Source organism: Euwallacea similis, chromosome 10 (assembly GCF_039881205.1).
Source record: "Euwallacea similis isolate ESF13 chromosome 10, ESF131.1, whole genome shotgun sequence".
Classification (NCBI taxonomy): Eukaryota; Metazoa; Arthropoda; class Insecta; order Coleoptera; family Curculionidae; genus Euwallacea; species Euwallacea similis.
The window spans coordinates 4207723-4230746 of record NC_089618.1 but is presented as its reverse complement, the minus strand read 5'-3'; the positions used below and the strand labels follow the sequence as shown (position 1 = coordinate 4230746).

Genomic DNA, 23024 nt, shown 5'->3' with positions numbered 1-23024 from the left:
GTCACCTATATCTCTGAAAATTCTTGACAGTGACCCTTCAAAATAAATTTAGGAATGCACTGTTCATACAAAAATATCAATAGTTGTTATCGATTTAGATCTTTTTCCAAAGTATCGAGTACGTAAAAAATGTAGACTAACAATTAAGTTTAGAGGCACATGTCACTATTATAAAATAAGAAATCACTAGGTGCATCTGGAAGGGAGAACCAACAAGGGAATAAAAAGACACTAGTACTTTACTGATCGCCGTAGTGTCGATACGCAATACATTTTATCGAGATCTCGAAAGTATCGTTTCTTATATATCGATGCAAACTACCGGTATCGAAAGATAAAATATCGATACTACGTAAGCTTTTCCCACAGAAAATTTTTGTTTATAAAAAAAGTTTTATTTGATAAAAATTAATTAAAACTTAAACAGGAAGTTGAAAACAACGCTGACGACATGTTTAACGAGGAGTACGACCAAGTAAGCGACGGCTTGCACTTTCGCTACAACTAATAAAAGCAAGGGAACTGTTCCCTGTGAAAGTTAACCTATATGTCCACTTCTTAGTGCAGCATGGGGTTATTTTGGAGAGTTCCAAAGACAAATATTAAGAAAGCGTACATACCTACATGCTTCGCAGGAATCAATCCCATCGCGCACTTAAAATAGAGCACTTTCATTACCAGACCCATTTTCACACTCTTTATGACAACTCATGCCAAATGGTTATTTACCACAAGTCACCATATTCAACCTACTTTAAACATGTCATCACTTTAGGGTTAACCACTTTCTTTCTCACAGAACTACGACTACAGCTATGATGAATATGGAGGCCATACAGGTGACCCAGTTCAAGATGCTGAATACAGCCGCCAGCACTCGATGCCAGAAACTGTTAAGAACTTTCTAGTTTACTTCCGAAACAATGTGAATGAGGGCCTAGTATTTGAGTTGCAGTCTCTGTATGAGCTGTCATGGCCAAAACTGACAGAAGACTACTTTGAAAAAAGACCATGGCCTGAAGAGGCCGAGGTGTCAAATATTGTGGATGCAGATCCGGTAAGTTGATAAGCTAGTTAAACTTACCTTCAGTTTGAATAGATATTTTTATGTCTATAACACTGCTTAACTTTTCTTTAACTTGATCTCCTCCCTCTCTCAAAGTAGACTTCACTTTTTCTCTCATTTCTTCAGATTTGTTCAGTAGTTGCTCTTTATAATGACTCATGGCCATCGTAAGGCTTATTATATGGTGGCCAGAAGAATCTCCTGGTGTGAAGTTAAATATCTGTTAATTTATCAATGTAAAGTGGAAAGTATTGATTTACATCTGGCCTAATAATAAATGAGATTGAATTATTTATGTTGTTTTGAGGTGGGAAATGGACAAGTTTTAAATCAATATAGAGCAAAAATCCCTCTAACAAACTGGAAATTAGTTCAGATATGGTTGAATATTTAAACTCAATTATTCAGCTTGCAAAAACTTTACTAGGCACATACCTTTGATTTGAGTCTGTGTCTCTCTTTAGGTGTTCATGATTCTCTACAAAGAGCTCTATTTTCGGCACATTTACGCTAGAATTCAAGGGGGTCCTACATTGGAGCAGCGCTTCAACTCCTTCTACAACTACTGTGACCTGTTCAATTACATATTGAGCGCGTCAGAACCAGTACCTCTCGAACTGCCCGACTTGTGGCTCTGGGAGCTGATTGACGAGTTTGTGTACCAGTTCCAATCCTTTTCCCAATATAGAGCGCGCCTTCAAAAGAAGACCCAGACGGAGTTGGATACCTTAAACTCCAATAATAAGGTCTGGAACGTGCTGTGCGTGCTTAATGTATTACACTCGCTTGTTGATAAAAGCAACATTAAACAGCAACTGGAGGTGTATGCGAGTGGCGGGGACCCGGAATCTGTTGCCGGGGAGTTCGGAAGTCACTCGCTGTATAAGATGTTGGGGTATTTCAGCCTTGTGGGTCTTCTGAGATTGCACTCGCTTTTGGGAGATTACTATCAAGCTATAAAAGTTTTGGAGAATATTGAGGTGCACAAAAAGTCGCAATACGCACACATTCCGGCCTGTCAAATTTCTACTTCGTACTACGTCGGTTTCGCTTATATGATGATGCGCAGGTACTCAGATGCGATTCGCACCTTTTCGAGCATCTTGCTATATATTCAGCGTACTAAGCAACTGTTCGCCTCTAAAACTTATCAGCACGACCAGATTAATAAGCAAACTGACCAGATGTACCATCTATTGGCCATTTGCTTGGTACTCCATCCGCAGTGCATTGACGAGAGCATTCAGCAGATTTTACGGGAAAAATCTTATCACGAGAAGATGTATAAAATGCAGTATGGGGACTTACAAGAGTTTGAGAACAGCTTTGTGTATGCCTGCCCAAAGTTTTTGTCGCCCTGTGCTCCTCCCATTGGGGCCATCCCTGATGATTACTCAAAAGAGGCCATTCAACACCAAACACAGGTTTTCATGGACGAAGTAAATTGTTTTCTGTGGTGAGGGAATGAAGAGAGTTATTTAACGTTTCCTCCAGGTCCAACAGCAAAAAATGTTGCCTACAATAAGGAGTTACCTGAAACTGTACACCACGCTGCCTCTGAACAAGCTGGCAACATTTATGGCTCAAAACAGCAGAGGCGAAGGGCAATGGGACTTGGATAAGGAGACTCAGACCTTATTGATCCATTTACTAGCCTTTAAACATAAAATGAAAAATGTGGTGTGGTCCAAAGGCGCTTCGGGGTTAGAGGGGAAGTTCCAGAGCGGTTCTGAGGTAAGTATTTCACTATTGCTTGGTATATTAAACCAACCGAGGTTTTCTTAGTTGGATTTCTACATTGACAATGATATGATTCACATCGCTGATACGAAGGTGGCACACCGATACGGCGACTTTTTCATAAGGAAAGTTTTGAAATTTGAGGATCTCAATAGGAAGCTGCATTTGATTAGACTATGAACTTGCAATGTTTCGAGGGATTAAAAGCTAAACAATAATGTAAAGTGTTTTATTTGTTATAAACTTCAGTCTAAAATAAGAGAAAAACTAAACATAATAGAAAAAATATATTTAACAGTGAAATAGTTACAGGTAAACTGAAAAAGAAAATTATACACACTAATATACTCGACTAAGAAAGTTTAAAAAACAGATTCGACCTGACTAAAACAGTAGACAAAACTAACAATAAGTTTAACCCTTTTCTCAGCGTTAAAACGTCTTCTAGGCGTTGCGAACTCGTCAAGACAATGATTTTATTTCGTCTTTGTGGGGTGAAACTAAACCAGAAATTACATTTTTCCTTTAGAAAATTTGCTTTTTTCTAGTTCATCTTCTCGGTTAAAAACAAGAAGGAAAATGTCTTTTGGAATCAAAAACACTACTTACTCTGCATTTGCGCTTCTATCCGAGATTGAAAACCCCTAATGTCATGCTAGTTACTTGGTTATAATCAGCGCAATTTTCAATAACAATTCTTGATGAGTTTCGACAATCGTATCACATTCTTCATGAAAATTTCTGGGAATTGATAGATTTTCGCTCAACAATATATTTGAAATGTTCATTCGGAGACGAATAACGACTTTAAACTCACTCATAGGCAAGATCGCACAGTTCACACGATATAATCACTGATAATCGTTGAATCTAGATTTTAGGTAAATGCAGTCGAAATTTTAAATTCTGCGGTGTTGAAGCTCCTCTATGGAAACAGAAATTGAGAGAAAATGAAAATAGAGACAGTAACAAAATCTAAGATTCTATATTATATTGTAGTTATTAAATCCTACGCAAGTCTAAACAAAAAACCGATATAATACAAAGTCGCTTACTTTTCGTAACATCACTGCCCCCGGCAATGCACAATGGGCCAGTTCACAGATAGTCTTCAATTGGTTAGCTAAATAGTTGTAAATTTGAGGAGACACTAAAATAAACAATAATTTAAATAATAAAAAAATATACATCGAAATTTGTTCCAAGACAACCGGCCGCACGGCTGGGGTTGTTAGATGATGGAAAATCACTTTGACAGGCTAATGCAAACATTTACGTGCCCTAACTAAATGTTCGGATATTATATAATTTTTACATAAAAAAATGTTCTCGGATGAGCTCATTACAAAAATACGTTAGATACAAGAAATCCTTAACACAATAAATGTTTAACAACTCGTCCTCAATAACGCAAAATCGACTCTTAATACCGTAAAAGACAAAGAAATACTTAAAAATAATGTCTCAAATGTTTCGGCAAATGACCTTAACTTGTTCTTGACACCTGGGTGGATATCTTTAGAAATTACAGAGAGATCAGATACACAAACATTCGTGTCAAAAACCAAGGACAACCAGTGACGATCATGTCAAGAGGTCTAAATCTGTTAAAAAAGATACAAATGCTAAGAAACAGTATAAAAATAAACTTTTTACAATAAATGTAAGGATGTATCTATTGGTAGTGCGCTTTGTTGGTCGTTTATTTAATTAATACATAGTCAAATTCTATGATGAGTATTCGGCATCATTTACCTCGAAACATATCTTACGAAAACTAAGAAAAATATGAAATGCTGAAATGAACTCCGACATACTCAATCGGTATATTAATTTCAACCAGTAAAATGACCACAAAGCAGAGTTGCTTGCAAACTTCTATTTGGTAATTTTTACTAACATCATATTCATTGTACCTACTTCGGCGGTAAACGTTAAAAATTATACTACTTCCACTATCTCAACAACTACTTTTTGCAGAAAATAAATATTCTACTCAATTAGCATTTTTTACATTAAGGATTTCTTGTAATTTGAATTAGCCCATCTCAACATTAATCTGTCACCAAAATGTGCTAAATAAACTTAAAATCTATATAAAAAAATTACGATTTTGTAGATGCAACATAATCAAAAATGTATACACAATATACACAATACAACAATACTTCTCGTACAGGTTCGTTCGTTAAGGTGGATTTCCAAAAATCATGGAGTGACATTAAGAAACTATTTTTTTAATAAAAAATTACAGATCCTCCGAACATTTAGTTGTTAGGGTTCGTAGAGCACCAATTCCCGGAGGTGCTCGTATTTACATGTACTTTTCGGTTATTGAAGCAAATTGTTATGGGTCCTTACGTTGGATATAGCGTGAAAGATTGAATAAATAGTCCTGGCTGGCCGGCGCTTGTCCCGAAGTACACCGATTGAACGAACAACTGCAAAATGACTCGCTAGAACGCAACATTAAGTTCAATTTTATACACTAGATTTGGTGACACTAAGGATCGTCGGACATGAAGGAGTTTTGAGACTTCAGTTCTTCTAGTTCCTGGATCTGTTGACGTAGAAACAATATCCTGGAAAACATAAGGAATTGTAGAACATTGTCATTAAAATACTTATCAGAAACAATTAAAAATAAAGTAGTTCTGGTCAAGTTAAATACTGTTTATTTGTGTGTTAAAAATAGCATAAACTTACCTTTGTTCTTGTAACGTCGCCTGAATTTCCGTAAGGCGGACTATAGACCTTGCGGACTTCAATTCGGCAGACACTTTGGAACACTGTAAACTACCCATTATGTGCGAATCTTCCGAGAATTTCTGCGTCTGGAAAATTGCACAATTATAATACTTATGAAGTCTCATTTTAAACTTAAGTTCACACTTGATAAACACTTGTCTTCTGGATATTCAGTTTTCATTACTTCCATCTTACCTGCTTCTCCAAAATTTCCGCCGGCCATCCCCTTACGTGATTAACTAGATCGTCCCTATAATGATTGGCCAATGAGGGCGTGATAGTGGGACCCTGAAGGCGTAGTGCCTGCAGAGAACTGGATACACCCTGCAAGGGCGGCAGACTTCCACTAGGAGGGCTCCCTGTAGGGGCCACCACTAAAATCAACACTTTAAAATATCCTAAAATTGGGAGGAACTTTCCTCACCCTTCGAACACTCGGGCACTTCAGAATGCGTAGGGGTGGGGGGGCCGTCGCTAGTCAAGGCCGCCTGCGTTGTGTCGATCGTCAAAAGATCCATCGTCTTTTTGATGTCTGGCGGGCCAGGTGCGTTCGCGAGACCCTGCGGCAACGCCCCTGACGCGTTTTGCGTAGGGGAGCTCATCAGTAACGAAGGCGGGGTAGTTAAGGTAGGCGTGGCCGTGGGCGTGGTCGAAGGATGTGAGGAAAGCCGCGGCAACGCATTGGCCAACAGTACCGGTCCGACAACCGGCTGTTCGACCACCAGGGGCGTAGAATTTGTGCCGTATGATACCTATATAAAAAAATGTATTATTGATTTTTTGAGTAGTGATGGGAGAGAGAATTTACTTCTGAAGTGGGAGTACTATCACCGGGCGATATATCCATGTCTTGGGCAGCAGAGGACGCCACCGATTGCACTGAGTTGTCCGGGTTGGAATGCCTTCGTGAACTTGAAGGCCTTCAAAAATTGGAAGCGTCAAGATCATTATGAAGGTTCCAAAAGTAAAGGCTTATTCAATACGCTATAAGATTAAACTAATTTTTGTTCTTTGAAAAATAGCATCGCTGAACGACAACTCAGCGAGTTTTAAATGAAATTTGGTTTACGCGTTTTAGAGGGAGCTTTTAATCTGGTGGGGTATTAAGATGTTTGTAGAAACAGCTAATATGTTTTCTTTATCTTTTGTCCTAGCTTACCAGTCTGATGAAGATTCTTTATTAGATCCTTCAGGAGCTTCTCGGCTTGATCCACTGTTGCCACTCCAGTGGCGCGTGACATCCTTACTGCTGCCGCTGCCATTGGAACCCCTAGAGTTGGAATGTTTTTCATGACCTAAAAAGACTTTTAAATTAAAGTGTATGAATGTGGTTTTTACACCCACTTGATCGGCTAGAGCCGTCCCTGTATCTGTCATCTCTCTCCCGATCCCTACCACGGAACCTCTCTCTCTCCCTTTCTCGTTCCAGCCATTCCCTGGGTTTCTCCCACTGCGACACCTCTGTTTTACAGTTGTAGTAATACTTTTTACCTGAAGAACTGACATGCTCAGACCAGTCACCCACTTTCAGTAACCTATCTCTGTCATCTCTCTAAAAAAGTAAACCATAAAATCACAAAATTTATCATATTTCAACCACAGTACCTTGTCCACACAATTGTTATGTATAGGCTTGCGATCCCGTGATGAGAGCTGCCCTGCTTTTAAGGGATGCAAAATGCTTTTATCATCATTTCGATCGCTACTGCTTCGGTGGTCTGATTCTCGACTTCTCTTGTCTTTGGGTGACCGTGACAAATCTAGCAAAAAGGGGAAAAACAAATAGATTTTATGTTTTATTAAGATGGACATCTTATAAGAAAAAAAGTCTCACCAGAGTACTTATCCCTGGACGTCTTGTAGTCTCTGTTCTCTCTCTCCTTCTCACGAATTTTCTGCAGATAGCTTTTGGATAGGTAAGAACGGTCCCTGTCCCTTGGTGACTGCGACTCAGGACTGTCTGAACGGTAGTTGTTTCCATTTGGTGAGTCCCTAAACTTTTCATACCGTTCACTGTTGGAGCTGTAGCTTTTCGATGAACCATACTTAGAATTCTGAAATTAAAATGGTGCTTTATAGAACATTCAAAATTTCTTTAATCTCTGGCCTTAAAAGAGGAAATTTTATTTTCTTCAGAATCTCCACAATGAGTTTATAGAGTAGAGTGACTATAGTATTTATTAAAAAAACTACTTTATAGTTAAATTTCCCCATAATACATCTTACAGGAGTGACATAATATTGCAAAACTGAGGATGTCTTGAAGGACTCAATTATCCACAGAGGACACTTAAAAAAGCATGTTTCAGACAATGGTGAAGTCAGGACGTGACCCTGCCTTGCGGAGCAACGATCCAAAGTCGCAGAAACCACAATTTGAACCGACTAAAATCCTGGTTCTTGGAACTCTCAAGAGCTCCATTGATGGTCATATTTACCTGATAGGGATGGGTTTGGTGCTTCTCGAAGTACCTAAACGGAAAGAAGGGAAATTATATGTATTAAATGAGAAATAAACAAAGATTCGGGACGACAACTTTCGTGGTCGCCTCGTAAATTGTGTGTCAATAATTCTGGCTGAATGCATACCCATCACTCATCCGTTGCGTTTTCCTTGCATGCATTACCATCAACGCAATAATCGAGGAAAAGACTGCGGCTTCTACGGAAAGCCCTGGCGCAATTTGATGTCATAAAAATAGGAAAAAAAAACCTTTGAAAACGGCTTAGAAACAGACTTTCCCATTAGACGCCATGTCACATAAGGGAACCAGTTTTCAGATTCAGCTGAAGGTAAATGCTCCTAAAAATTTCTCGGTCTCCCATTGGTTGACATGCGAGCGACAATGCCGCCAACATTACAACGTTAAATTCCCCAGAACCGAATATTTTTTCCAATAACGTTAATCAGTTAAAGGTCATGTATGGAAACTATCAATTAATCAAGGACTAAAATACCAAAATCTGCGATTTTAATCTACTTCTTTGCATTAACAAGGAGAATTTAACCAGCCACACCTTGAAAATTCCTAAATTCTCAATTGACGATTAGAATATTGGCAACAGTTAACCGTAAAATCTCTCAGATATGCTTTCAACTCATCGAGTCAATATCCATCTTAGTCGAGTGCACTATAGTGCTATCAACCTCTCCTTATTCATACCCACAATCGACCAATAAAGTTTTTCTTTTGTCTCACGACCTCGGCCATATTGTGATGTTTGCTTGTCACCTATTTTAACGTTTGTGATTTTTCTTCCCAGAATGGACAATATTACACAAATTACAAACAAAAGTATGAAGCAACACGATTAATTTTATGTGTTGCATACTCTGAGACATATTCTTACTGTTTCTATGTAAGTGGAGACCTTTGCATTGTTTTGCATAACATCATGTTTCAATTAAGTCCTATTTGACCTTATCCTTCCATTAAAAAAAAACCCTTTTAACTAAGTTTTGATGCTGCAGCTTGATGACTTCTCGTTATGGGATCTCTTAATTATGAGGAAGAAAATGAGGACAAGTGCAGAATGACGAATTTGAGGGAGGTATATAATGCTCCCTTATCAAATATTCAAGGTAAGATATAAACAACTGGAACTTATCAATGAATGCTCTTCAATACCATCTCACACATGTATAGAGATATTACTATTTGCAAAAGGGGCTTTTATTAGCAATGAAAGTCTAAGTCTCTTTACAACATTGCTCATTATATACCTTACAAGACAGTTTTTTATACCACATTTAGATACCCTAAACTCTCCCCTGTCCAGGCGCTTTTTCCACAAAATAGACACATTTCACAGTTTATTTTAATCAGACTGTGGCGAGCAGTTCAGGAATATGTGTGTTGATATACTCTCCAGCAATTTCAACTGTAATCATAATTTGAGAAACACAGTCTCAATACCTGACTATAAAGATGTTGGGATATGCCCAGAATTACAAAAGTAGTTAACATAGATAAACAAAATTACTGAAGTCCTATATTCACCAGTTTCACAACTTATTAATGTGAATGTTGAAAGACTTACCACTTTTACCAGTTTAATTGAATGGATTTATTTTCTGCAAGAAATGAATTACAAAAGAGAAGCATGGAAAATCTGCTTGTAAATTTCAATTTTGGAATTTGACTAGTTCATATCTATTGTACTTATTTCTGTATAAACGTTAAATTCTATACTTTAACTTCTATCAGTTTTATTCCTATTTACTTGCCATTGCTCTTTTCCCTTTAACTATGATCTCAAATTTGTCATTTTATACTGAAAATGAAGAAAAATAGCCTTTAAAACTAGAATTGCTTCCATTTGATGTACGGTCATTTAGAATAAAAGAACTTTGCTTGTTCGCCTGCCATCGGAAGTACTGTTTCTTTTCTGCCAAGACAGAAACTGGAAAATCTGCTATAAAAGGTAAAGAGATAATGGGTAACAGGTATAAAAAGTAAACTAATAAAGGGTGATTATTAAAATAGAATTTCAAGTAGGTTTTGAAATATCAGAGGCATGTCTTGTATAAATTCATCTGTTATTCTTTGTCTGCATAGTAAATAGCAAATGGCTTAACCATGTACCACATCTACGAGCAAGTTTTTTTAATGATACTACAAGTGACACTAAAGTAAATACTTTCTTGGTGTAATAAATACTCACCATGGGAAGAAATTACGCGAATTATTAGCAAATAGCTACCACTTTTTATGCTATGATCCTAAACTTCTGACCATGTCCTGTGATCCAGGATGGTGTCAAGCATTGCCTGATTTTTTGAGTCACTCAGTATATTTATATTTTTCCACAGTTTTAGTAATTTCAAGAGCAAAAGCATCGATATCATTAAGAACCAAGTTATTAACAGGGGAATTAAAATTACAATCAAGTCAATTTTAATATGAATTAAATTGAGCGTGAATTAAAACAGAGCGTAGGAATTGGGCAAATTCTCAATTTCTACGAACTAAAAATTAGCTTGAACTGATTTAAAATTAGCACGTCCTGTAGATCCTTCCAATTATTTCAGATGAAATGCGATTGGCATTACTCAAGGTGGCCGGCAACTACACCTTGGACAACGCCAGATACCTTACAAAACAGCTCAATGAGTAAGTACTCTTAGATTTTTACCTCGTTGCATTGCTGCTCAATGGTAAAAACATTGTTGTTTATGCCTCGTTTTTCACTTTCAAAGGTTGATGTGGGCCTGGAGTTTCAATAAGTAGTGTTTTTCGTTATGCGAGATTTTTTTTTTGAAAGAAATTCTATTTAAACTATGAGATGAATAGATTCGACAATGAAGCCCGAATTCCAAAATAGAAGACTGGTGCCAGTGTAGCAGAAACTGCAGAAGAGAACTTCAAGGAAACAAGAAAAAAAAAAATTGCTTTGTTAAATAATTCAATTATTATTGTTAAAGAGTTACTTCTCAATTCAAATTACTGAAAAATAGTCAGAAATTTTAATAATTTGCCTCAAGAATGAACCACAGAACCACTCTCCTGATGGACAGCTAGAGATGGAAGCTAGAACAATTACTTCAATAATTTCCTTAAAACTATTCTACTCACTCAATGTAAATAACAGTGAATAACCGATATTTTAATTTTTTAAATGCTTACAGTTACTTGAGTAAGTTACCAAAAGGCAATGAATCAAATGAAGAAATCTTCCAGCTGGCTTTAGAGAAGTTTTTCAGTGTGCATTTTTTCTGTTGTGAGGTCGCAAAAGTAAGAATGATTGGTAGTTAATTTTCCTTTCAACTCTAGCAAAACTATTATGTTTCAGGTTACTAAACAATACGTATTAGACTACAATTTAAAGGTGGCACTCTCCACATTAATATCAATAAGACTGTTCTCAGCTCAAGGGCTGAGCCCAAAGGATAAGGCCTATAAGGCCATTAAGAGGCAAATCAAGTCTATAATGTTTACAGTTTACATCCGATATTTTTGTTACTTAACTGGGAAATTTAGCTGTGTCGGAGTGTCTGAGCTAGTGTCTCAGTTTGTAAGTCACGAGTTGCCCTCATCTGTTTCCAATTTCGTTAAGGAAATTGAAGAGTAATACACCACTTTAAAAGGTTTTTAACATTATTAAAGTCGATTCTCTTTCAGGGAATTTAGCAAGAATCCGCCCCCTGCACCTGAACATTCAAAGTTGTTTTACTTCAGCAACTATCCAATCATAGATTTGGCAAAAGGTCTGTTTCTTTTTCTTATCCAGAACCTCTGGTGTATTTTCAATTTATTTCAGTTGATGTGATAGATATCTCAGATAATAGCGACAATGAGGAAGTATGGCATCGTTTTGATAAATTGAAGGTTGAGAATGAAGTGAAGAGACGAGAGGCCAGGAAGAAGCCTATAACGAAAACGAAATTGAAAGTTGGCAGCGTAATATGTATCTCAGATGACGAGGAAATGTCCCCTCAGAGCGTGGAAAGCAGCCGCGAAAATGGAGTGGAGAGGGCCGCTAAGGTCATTACTGAGGCTTCCGGTTTACTGTCCAAATTTATGGATATGAATTCTAGCTCGAAGGTAAGTGGTTGTTTTATTAATATTCAAAATTATTAATCAATATTTAAAATTATTTGCAGTTGACCTTAAAGATTAGTAAAGAGGAACTTTCCCTTCATATAGACCCGGGTTCTCCACAAAGACGGAGCTCCTCTGATGAGGACTTGCAAAGATCTCGCTTCCCACCTCCCCAATATCCTTACAATTCCAGCCTTGACCTTAGAGGAGAAGCTCCTCTTTGGACTCCCAACGCGCCACCTTATGTTATGTCGACTGTAGATGGAAGATGTTACTATGCCCCTTACAATCCAGCAGAATTCCCAAGAGTGCCTTTAGAATCTAACAACATAAATAGGCTCACCCCGAACCTTCCTACGACAAATCAAAATCTTGATAGAATGTCTATGAAGAACCAGGAAAATAGATTTTTTCTCTGGCCCAATCAGCAATGTGTCGAGGGAAAGAACTTTGACCCTTCCGGGTTTTCTCCCCAGGACTATGAGTACTACGAAGAATATAGGGAAAATAACAACCTTCCTACATCAGTAATTACACCGCAGTTAGAAGTAACAGTAGTAAAAACTGAGTCTGTTGACGTGGCCAATAGCCCTGAGCCTCTTATCTTGGAAGAAGCTCTTCCAGAGGCTCTGGCTGAAGAGTCAGTCCAGCCGGAGCCTGAAGGTACTTCAATAATCGCTGCCGAAGCTATGTCTACTAACGAAAATGTTGAACATAGCTCTCTGGAAAACGACCCTAAATATGTAGCGGAAGCTTCAGCTTGCGGTAATCTCCTTCTGTTATCTCAGGTTATAAGTGACATTGTATCTTCAATGTCCTCACCTAAGAAATATACAATTATGGACTCCGATGAGAATTTGAATGTGAATGAAAATAAGACGTTGGTTTTTGAACCTCCGTCATTGACATATACCCCCGAACAATTAATGTTGATGAAGGAGGATAGTACGCGAGAGAGGGATGATCCCATGAAATACATTATAGCTGTAAAGAACAGTGTTGAGTCGGACGGATGCGACGATGATGGGTTATTGAATCTCAGCAGTACAGGAGAGATATTGGGGGAGGCTCAGGAGGATGTTAAGCCTCCATTCAGTAAGGTTAAAGGAGGTAAACCACAAAATGATTCTTTTTCGGATAGGTCTGACTCACCCCGTCAAAGAGACACCTGCATCCATTCACTAAAACCCGCTAGAGTTCCCGATTCTTACCTACAAGATCCACGAGTCTCATTGCTTCAATACGAAGTCACTAGCGACTCTTTGAAACTCGAAACCACAGATTCAAGTGATTCAGAAATAGTGCTCAAGATAGATGATTGTGGTATCAGCAGTCCCGAGAACCCGGGCCATACAGAAACAAAGGCTAGCCCCTGTTCAGTGTATTGTACTGCACGCGAGACCATCAAGACATTCAAAACGAAAGCTGAACAGAAGGAGGATGCGGTGAAAGTGCCATCTGATGAATCTGAAGATGATATACCCCTCCAATATAGGCTAATAAAATACCAATACCTCAATCAGGGAAAATCGACATCAGTGTCTCCACTAAAGCGAAATAACAAGGGTCGCTTGGCGCAAAGCAAGGGTAAAAAGGCGGGCAAAAAAAAGCGCCACAGTGACGATTCGACGCGCTTCTATACTTTGAAACTTAGGTCTTGTTCCAAGTTATCCAGCAAGGAAAGTGAAATACGTACAGCCTTTCGCTCTAGAGGACGCCCTAAGAAAAAGCCCTCCAAAGTTCGGCGCAAAAGCCCTAAAGTGTCGAAATCTGGAGTAGACAAACCTAAGAAATCTGCAAACTTGCCATTAGTGGAAAAAACATCCATTAGGCCCTCTTTTAGCCTCGAAGAAACGTATAGTCTGGCTGCAACTTCCCCAAAGAAAATGTTTCTATTCTCGTTTCTCAGAAAAACCAACAAACCCTTGGAGGACACCACACTTATGTTGCTAGAGCGGCAGGCGACTCACACAGAGAGATTGAACAGTGATGCTCAAGAAGCAGAGAAATCGTCGAGTAAAACTGAACCAATCAAATCTTCGGATCTGGAGAAAAGTGTCGAAAACATCAAGAGTGGGAAGGTATATACTAATAATGCAAAGCAGAAAGAGACTATCTATGTTAACATTCCCAAGAAAAATTTGTTTAAAGCCGTTGAAGCAATGCCTTCCGAATTGAATATTCCCACGACAATCCCAGATAATAGTGCATTAGCGACTGCACAACGGAAGCTTTTCAATGAAATTGCAAATGCATCTAAATCTGAAGAAGTTGCTTTGGACGTTTCAGTAGTAGGTGCAGATGCCTATGATGCAAGTATAGCGGCTGATATTCCTCAAGTAGTTGTTCAAGTAGGTCTGGATAACACTAGTTCATTGAGTGAGTCAAAAAAAGGCCAATTATTGGTCGAATTATCTGCTAATCCAGCGAAAGACCAACAAACTTCAGTGATTAATTGTCTGGAAATTGTTAAACTTCAGAGTGCAGCGCTTGCAGAAGAACATTCTTCGGAAAATTTGGAAGAAGCTAGAACGTCCAAAATGAATATTTACAGTATTTCTGACAGGATTTTGCACAGCAGTAATTCTAAGAGTGCAGAATCCATCTGCAAAACACAGACAAATGAAGAAAATCGTGTTGAAAGAGAGGGTCCAGAAAAGTTAATTCTAGAAGAAAACGTAAAACTCAAAAAAATTTCAACAAAAAGAATGTCTGAAGAAGTGCCAGGAGCATCTTTAAATCCAGAATCAAAAATTCATGTAATATCCAATCCGATTCTAGCTGGTTTTGAAGTTGAAACAAATACTAAAGGTGCCTGTAAAAATCACATGGAACTTCAGTTTCAGAAACTTCCAGAAACTTTAGAATCCTCTTCACACAACTCGATAAAATCCGAAATAAAAATTAATATATCAGATAAGATTATATCCGTCTCTAAGTTTGGAAGTGGATCTTCAAAGGAGGAGCTTGTAGAGGTCTTAGAAAAATTGGTAAAAACAACAAAAGAAGTGGCCTCAGAAGACGATTTCAAACAAAACAACAAAAATGTATATTTAGGGAAGGCTCAGGAAACTTCAGAAGAACTGGTAATACACCAGAAGAAGACTGAAAAAGTATCGAATAAATCAAATGAAGAAGTAAAACAATCCAAAGTCATAATCAACAGAGGCAATACAAAATGTTCTAAAGCTGCTCATACTAACCCAACTGAAAATCGGGTACCTCAACAAAGGAAGAATAGAAAAACATCTGATCAAATAGAAAAATCAAATATTGAAGCCAAAAAATCAAAACAAATGACTTTTGAAAATAGTTCAAAATCTTCTGAAGATATTGCAATGAGTATTGTTGAAATTAGGAAACCTTGGGTAGCTTTGGAGTTTGCCTCAGAAAATCTGGTAACTCAACAAAGGAAAAATCAAGAAACCTCCGAACAAATTCAGAAATCAGATAAAAACATTGACAAGTCAGAAGAAGTAACAATTAAAGACGGCTTTAAACCTTCTGACGGAACCCGTGAAAGATATTTTGGCTCCAAGAAACCTCAAGAAAAATTAGAAGTGACCCCAGAAGATCTGGTAATTCTCCAAATGAAAAATAGAAATACATCTGACCACACTCAGAAACCAAATGAGGTAGAAAATTCAAAAGAAGGCAGTTTTGAAACTTCTAAGGAATCTCCTGAGAATCATGTCATACTCAAGAAAACTCAGGAGCTGTCAAAAGTTGCCTCAGAAGATTTGTTCGCTCATCAAAGAAAAAAGATAAAAACGTGGCACCAACCTCAGAAACCGACGGAGGAACTTGAAGGCAGTGTGAAACCGTCTCAAAATGCCATTGAGAGTCAAGTTGAGTTCAAGAAGCATCAAGGTGTGTCAGAGGTTGTCTCAGAAGATGGAATATCTCATCAAAGTCAAAATGAGAATACCAGTAACAAATTAGAAATGTCAAAAGAAGTGATAATTGAAGAAAAGACTTGTGAAAACAGCTCTCAACTTTTTGAAAAGGTCAATCAGTGTAATATCGAACTTGATGAAAGTCTAAAAGTTCCAGAAGTTACATCAAAGGATAAGGAAGTTAAACATTCAATAGGAATAACTGTTGAAGATAGTTCAAAATCATCTGAAGGTGCCAATGAGGGTCACATTGCACTCAACGAGTCACAGAAAGCAGTCAATTCAATGCAGAATGATCAAACAGTCAAAGTACCTGAAAGTAGTTGGAAACCTTCTGAAGGTTACAGTAACAACCTTGTTAAGCCTGAAAAGTGTCATGAAGTTTCGAAAAACCGTAGAAAAACTGTCCCAGAAGAAGTGGTTGCTGAAAGCAGTTTAATACTCTCTAGGATTGATTTGGATAAAACTGATGATGCCTCAGGTCATCTACAAGCCGTTGAGGGTGCTCAAAATACTGAAAAAACGTCAGAAAAGCCCGTCGAATTTCCTTCATATGGAAAAATCCATATAATTTCTGATAGGATTTTACGCGGAAGCATGGCCAAAATTTCGGACAATTTTCTAGAAACTAATAAGTTTGAAAATGCTTTAAACGTCGGGTTTCTTTCGCAGAAGAGTTCTGAAGATGCAGGAGTCGCTTCTAAAGAGCCGGAAAAGAAGATAATCATAATATCAGACTGGACGTTGCGCGGTGCTAGAACCAAAATTGCCAAATCCAATCAGAAAAGCAAAGAACCAGAACCTTCTAGTTCGCAGATTGAAAAAGCAACCAGCAAGCCCACCAAAATTCCTGAAACGAGGAACTGGAGGCAGGAAAGAGAAAAGAGCTTCGATGCGATTGCGGCCAGAGCTTTCCAGAAAACGAAGTTGAGGATCCAGACGATCAGCAATGCTGAGATCGCTTTGAGGAAAGAAGAGATTGGCAAAGTAAAGGCATCTGAGGAAATTGGGAAAGCTTTAGCTCTCTCTGCACATTCAAGTTCTGAAGCTAACCCAGTACGCCTTCCTCAAGCAATACCAGAGCTTGCCAAAACTGAGAAACTGGATTTCATTAAAGCTAGAAAAGATGAATTGAAAATTCTAGATGTTGCTGGAAAAACTGAGAATACAGAAACTCAAATAGCTGGTAGATACGATCTGCGAAGAACCTTGGAAGATGTACTGCGACCGAATTCGTCGCAACCAGAACGGAAACAACTAACGAAAAATTTAACCGAACTTTCAAAGGAATCTGCTTTCAGACAGTCTTCAGCAATATCTGAGAAATTGGACAAAAACCTGGATGGAAATCGCAGAGAAACCTCTCAGAATTTGTTAAAAGAGAAACAATCTAAAAAAGAATCCCTACTTAACTCTGCTGAGATGAAGAACAAGTCAAAATCCCCAGGAAAGAAGATTGAAGACGCAATTTTAAAGGTCAAACACCAAATAGAGCTGAAGCAAGATGCAAATGCATATAAAGAAGCGATACAGGAGAGATTATTTAGAATTGACAATGAGACATCTGAACCTCTAGTTCCAAACTTAGATAGCGAAGTTCTGATGGCTAAAGGCTGCCCTAATTCCTTAGCGGGAAACAATGGTTGCACCAAAAGTCTTCAAATTGATTTCTGTAAAATGGCCGTGAAACCCCTGACTAGAATGGTGGGGTTTGATGCATATTTGGATATGAGCAAGCGAAAGACGAATAGAGAGAAGGGTCAGACCAAAGACACCAAAGTGAATCTCAACGTTCCCATTGAATTCGCGCAGTTTGAGCGGGACAATGGCGAATTTGTAAGCAACGACAAACTGAAGCAGATTTATAAACTCGAGGAAGGCATAAATGCTGGGAATGAATTTACTTTCAGGTTGAAAAACCGTAATGTGAAAGGACAACACTCTTCTTCGGGAGAGGCCAAGTCTTCATCCAAAGAAGAGGACCAGAAAGAACGAGCCGAGCGAAAGCATGAGAATTCGAAGATTTGGATTCCTTTGTTGGACGAGAGAGGCAGAAAATGTTTCAAATCGTTGGAGACCAAAAGAGAAGATCACGATAAACCTAGGTCTAAAGACTTGGAATGCTATGGACCAGAAGCTGATACAAAGCGATGCATGATGGAAGAAAAAGATGATAAGAACTTTCAGAAAAGCACTGAAAAAGACCAGAGGGACCAAAGAGAGGAAAATAGGAAATTTGGCAAGGTATACGGAAAAGATATTAGGGAGGAGTCCAAATGTCAAGAAAAAGAAGACACTAATAGAAGTAAGAGCTACAAGGACAAGAGGGGTGATGAAGATCAGAAACTAGGAGCAAAGGAAAGAGAAAAAAGTCCTGAGAACGATGCAAAAAACACAGTTTTACTTAACGAGATTTCAGCAGTTGCAGAGCAAGAGCACGTTGTTGATAAAATAGAGGAAAATACCTCAGAAAGGACGTTAGAAAGTTGCCAGAAACCTTTCCAAAAAAGCAACCTTGACCTTATACATTCTCAGGGACCTTCTAAACCAAAAGATCACAAAGGGAGTGCTAAGACCATAGATATGAAGCCGTGGCTGAGCAAGAGGCCTTTAACCAAAGCGGCTTTAAAGGATATGTCTCAGATTCCACAAGGAATTGATGTAGAATCGGGAGAGATTTTACTTTCAAAAACTCAACGTAATGAGATGGAAACATTAGATAAGATTAAAGATATGGACGTTTCACTTAGTAAGAGGCCTGCAACTAAAGCAGCGCTTAAGGAAATCCCTTCAAAGTCAGAGAAAGCTCAAAGTAAAGCCAATGAAGACGATATAGAGGAAGTATCTAGTAAAGATGTGTCTATTGTATTGCTGGATGAAAGAGATCAGAAGCCACCTCATGCTGCGAAAATTAATATGAAGCCATTGGAAAAAGTGAAAAAGATTTCTCAAAGAGAAAGGCTACTAGATGAGATTTTAGAAGCGAAAGTTTCATCCAGTGGATTGAAAAAGGCTGAAACAGAGGAATTGCCAGAAGATATCTCTTCAAATTTCAAAGTTCAGAGATATCTGGACAGTCTGGAAGAGCCCAGAATTGATGTGACATCAGACGATGGTCAAAATATTAAATTGCAACAACTAATACTGAAACCAGGTTTTACTGTGGCAGAATCGATTATCGTTCAAAAAGATATCAGAAACTCTCAAGAGCTTTCAGTCCCAACATTACAAACAATTAATCAAGGAGACATTTCAGAACACGTTCAAAATGCTTTCAGCTACTTAGAGAATGTTGATAAATCTGCATCAGAAGCTCAAAGCGTTCCACACGAGCTACTTCCCAGCCCTCTTCTGCTAGAAACAGCTTTAGAATCCGGCCAGTGTTTTAAAATAAGCCCTTCTGGAAAGCGCGTCGAGTTACAACCTTTTGAACAGCAAGCTCATCAACTTAATACTTCAAACAGTACTTTAGAACCGCTTGTCAACTTGGAAAGCAATTCTAGGGAGTTCTATGTAATGCTGGATGAAGACCGACTGACCTCGCAGGTAAACAGAAAGAGGAAGTTCACTGAGCAGTATACTTGTGGGCAAGTTAAGAAGCCCATGTTCCTGGATAAATCTGATGAGCTTAAACGAGTGAATATAACGAGCAGTGAAGACATTGCTGCTTTGGACAGTTTGGAGGACACTTTCCTGAAAGAGCAAGAGAAGCCTTGCCGCACTTTAGTAGTGGAGGATTGCATGGAGTCCCAACACAAGTTTTTGTCGACTGAACAGGAATATTACTCAGGGATAACCGATATTGTGGAGACCACGCCCACTTTGAATTTCAACTTCGATCATGTAGAGGATGCTGAATCGGTCGCCACCACTCTTTCAGAAGCCGTGAGTAGCACTGCTACTTTCCCCAGTGGTTTCCAAGTATTCGGCCAGAGCAACACTCAAGAGCACTCCCAACCCGATGGATTGAGGTCTGGAGATAATGAGGAAAAATGGGTCGTCCGCTACTACTGTCCTGAAGATGTAGGCCAAATTTGGAGCGAGTACTTGCAAGGCGAAGATCAAAGTAAAATCGAAACTGATCAATATGAAACCATGGATAAGATGATTGGAGAAAGCCAGTCAAGGGAGGACGTGTTGGAGGTGTCCGACATCAATATGGGGGCTGATACTTTAGGTGATGCCAATTGGACGTTTTTGGACAACTACATGGAGGAGCTCGTGATCGAAGATCAGGTTTCAGTGCCTTTTGACATAGACGACAAACCGGCAATTCAGCAACAAATGCCAGATAAGAAGCATTTTGCAAATTCTAGCATTATTGGATTCCCAGAGCCTGTTGGAGCTCATCAACCATTTCCAATGCACGATGTATATTTCGACGCGGAATTTCAGCATGCAGTGGGGATGGGACTGTTCAACAACCTTCCTGACACCTTAAACCAGGGTAAAAAATCTGCCGAGACACCGATGTCGAAGTCCGCAAAAGAAGATTTTGTTTCTTCCTTAAATTTCAACATAGCAGCCATCAACAATATCATGGAATTCTCCCAGCCAACAACCTTCCCCGATATAAATTTCAGTGACACTCAACTTCTTTTCAACACCTCCCCTGAAGCACCAGTTGAAATGCGTAAAACGCGCAAAGGAAAGGTGGTAGATGCGCCCTCAGATAGTCCTAAACCGTCCAAAACCGCTAAGACTGAGCCCAAGCCCCCTAGATCTAAATCTCCCAAAAAATCGCAACACATAGTGAGCTTTTTGCACACCTCAAGGAAAACCGGGCATTGCCCGCCGCCCCCAAAAATAGAGGTGGACTCTACAACCGATATATCAGTGCAAGATCTGATCATCGGCTCTAGAGAAGCATCCGGAAATACCAGAGTGCATCGCAGTATGAATCACTACCAGCCGGTGTTCCCCGTAAGGTTAGTAGATGCGGAGAAACCGGATGAGCCGCCCCTGAAGAGTGCGAAGGGGAAAAGGGTAACTCAATCTCCGAAAAATGGTCCGCAGAGTAGGGTTCAGCCAATTTTGTTTGACGAGCCTTCTCTGAGGTTTAAAACAAGAAGCTCGATAAGACAGTACACGAGGAAGTTCGCGAGTGATGGTTTGAATGCTATAAAAACAGGTAAGTTTTTGTTTGACTGAGAGGATTCCCGGGTTTAAATGGTGATTGTCGATAAATAATGTGCTGTAACTTTTTCAGGCAGTAAAACCTCTAATTCTATTAAATTGAGGCAGTCTAAGAAAAACGTTAAACCCGCAAACGTGGATCCTTTCGACTTGCTGAAAAGCAGTCCGAATATGAACCCGTCATTTGAACAGCAACACGACAAGAGGAGGAGAGCTGCCAATAACGAGAAGTCGGCCCAAATATTTGATGCAAAACAGCCGAAGTAAGTTCAAATTACTCGACTTTAACGTCCATTTTTGGATATTTTTTTAGTTCTAATACAATGTCTTGGTAGCCGGATAGAAGCCAATCGCAGGCGAAGCCAAAGTCGTTATATAATAGTTTATTATAATATGGGTGTATAAGGAGGTCTTAATGTGGGGTGTATAATGGCTCTTATGTACGAATACTATAAGTGTTTAGACCTGCCGAATTTAATATTCTAATATTGATTCTACTGCAACCTTACATGTTTCATAAAAACGGTTTTGTGTACGCTACAATCGTCGATTTTGATGCTTGCGCAAAAAATCTTTAAGATAAATTTACCTTGAAATTTCGCTTATTGCAGCCAATCGTATGCCCACATATATGCGAGCAAACAGCTGCTACTTCCCTTAAAGGAACCTGAAGGGCATTCGCTGTGTTCGAACGTGCCTAGTACTGCTTCACAAGTGCCTAGAAACCAAAGGTATTATCATTGATTTGAATGTCTGTTCGTTGCTAATTGACGACTTCTCTTAAGAGATGATCGGTGAGATAGATTTCAGCTTGGATGAAAACAGGGAAGCAAAAGCAGTCTGATGCATCAGTAATCATTCAAAATTGTTTCATTTAAGAGCTCGTATTGTGTACGTAACGTCGTGGGTTGTGTAATTTCCGTGTTTTGCTTAAAGACACAGCGTAAATGTATAAGTATTTGTTAGTATAATTTAAGCTTTATATTGCCTTGTATTGATTTGTTCTATACTTGTTATGGTTGGTAGTTGTAAATAAGTTTGTTGTACATAATGTCGCAGTTATGGTGAATTTCGCGATTTAAAACAACGTGTACTTTTTAAAATAATTTTTCTGTTTACAATTTACCTTTTTATACAGCATTTTTGTAATTTTTGCGTATGTTTTATCACTTCTGATACTGTGAAATGTAATTTCTTGAAATATTGTTTACTTATGCTTTTATAAAGTATTGATTTTCGGAATCTCATTGCGGCGTTCAGTTCATTATACGCTCCTATAAATTTTTACTTCGCCGTAAATATAAATATATGTAGATACCACTTACAGTTATAAGTTTGTGTTATTTCGTTTTACCTCACCGAACTTCCTAATAATAAGTAAGTAAATAGGTAAATTAAGAGAAAACATGATAGTGTAGTCGCCAATTTGTCAAGGAAATTGAGAAGAACGTTTGCGCTCAGGAGAATTTTGATAAAAATTGCTGGGATCTTGTCAGTCGACATGTGAGAAGAATAATTCCAAAGAAAAATTAATATGCGAGTTAAAGTGTTCGAATATTGGGCGACTGAAGCTGAAAAACGATACAATGGGAGACATAGTCAAAATGACTTAAAAATGATGGTCGCTTTGGTGGCAAATGCAAAAGGACACTCAAAATCTCACAAAAAGTTCTATAAGAATAAATAATGATGTTTCCCAGGGAAGAATTGGCCCTCGCCTCCGATTAAACGTTAAAAGTATCCCCCAAAAGAGATTCTTACCATTGAAAAATGTGAAAAAACTTCTCACACAATACTCACAGGAACGACAAAAATCAGAAAATGGCTCTTTAGTATGTCTTTTGTTTTTGTTTGTCAGACGTGATTGGCGGCAAAGTCTACTGCAAATAAATTTAA

At 38.5% G+C, this 23024-nt stretch overlaps 3 protein-coding genes across 4 annotated transcripts; 2 read left to right on the top strand and 1 right to left on the bottom strand.

Moving 5' to 3' along the window:
• The first annotated feature begins 323 nt into the window (after positions 1–323).
• Positions 324–3024, top strand: eIF3l (eukaryotic translation initiation factor 3 subunit l). Its single transcript, XM_066394223.1, has 5 exons — positions 324–475; positions 800–1057; positions 1531–2505; positions 2561–2800; positions 2852–3024. Exons 1-5 carry the CDS (start codon positions 452–454, stop codon positions 2984–2986), a joined length of 1632 nt encoding a protein of 543 aa, XP_066250320.1. The 5' UTR covers positions 324–451; the 3' UTR covers positions 2987–3024.
• A 758-nt stretch (positions 3025–3782) lies between these two features.
• Positions 3783–8356, bottom strand: wcy (WW domain-containing adapter protein with coiled-coil wacky). The gene is made up of 11 exons (XM_066394224.1): positions 8144–8356; positions 7993–8026; positions 7389–7608; positions 7160–7314; positions 6899–7106; positions 6714–6849; positions 6363–6474; positions 5979–6306; positions 5750–5928; positions 5513–5640; positions 3783–5388 (listed from the first exon to the last, which is right to left on the bottom strand). Exons 1-11 carry the CDS (start codon positions 8182–8184, stop codon positions 5310–5312), a joined length of 1620 nt encoding a protein of 539 aa, XP_066250321.1. The 5' UTR covers positions 8185–8356; the 3' UTR covers positions 3783–5309.
• A 406-nt stretch (positions 8357–8762) lies between these two features.
• Positions 8763–22443, top strand: LOC136411257 (microtubule-associated protein futsch-like). Of its 2 annotated transcripts, XM_066393737.1 has the most exons (11): positions 8763–8914; positions 9027–9137; positions 10587–10668; positions 10755–11289; positions 11348–11622; positions 11677–11762; positions 11816–12099; positions 12159–21123; positions 21202–21391; positions 21740–21859; positions 21914–22443. In XM_066393737.1, the coding sequence occupies exons 5-11, from the start codon at positions 11486–11488 to the stop codon at positions 21924–21926; spliced, it is 9795 nt and encodes a 3264-aa protein (XP_066249834.1). In that variant the 5' UTR covers positions 8763–8914; positions 9027–9137; positions 10587–10668; positions 10755–11289; positions 11348–11485; the 3' UTR covers positions 21927–22443. The 2 variants fall into 2 exon arrangements, with proteins under 2 accessions (XP_066249834.1, XP_066249835.1); XM_066393738.1 differs by lacking the exon at positions 21914–22443 and having other exon boundaries at positions 21442–21873.
• Positions 22444–23024: the final 581 nt, after the last annotated feature.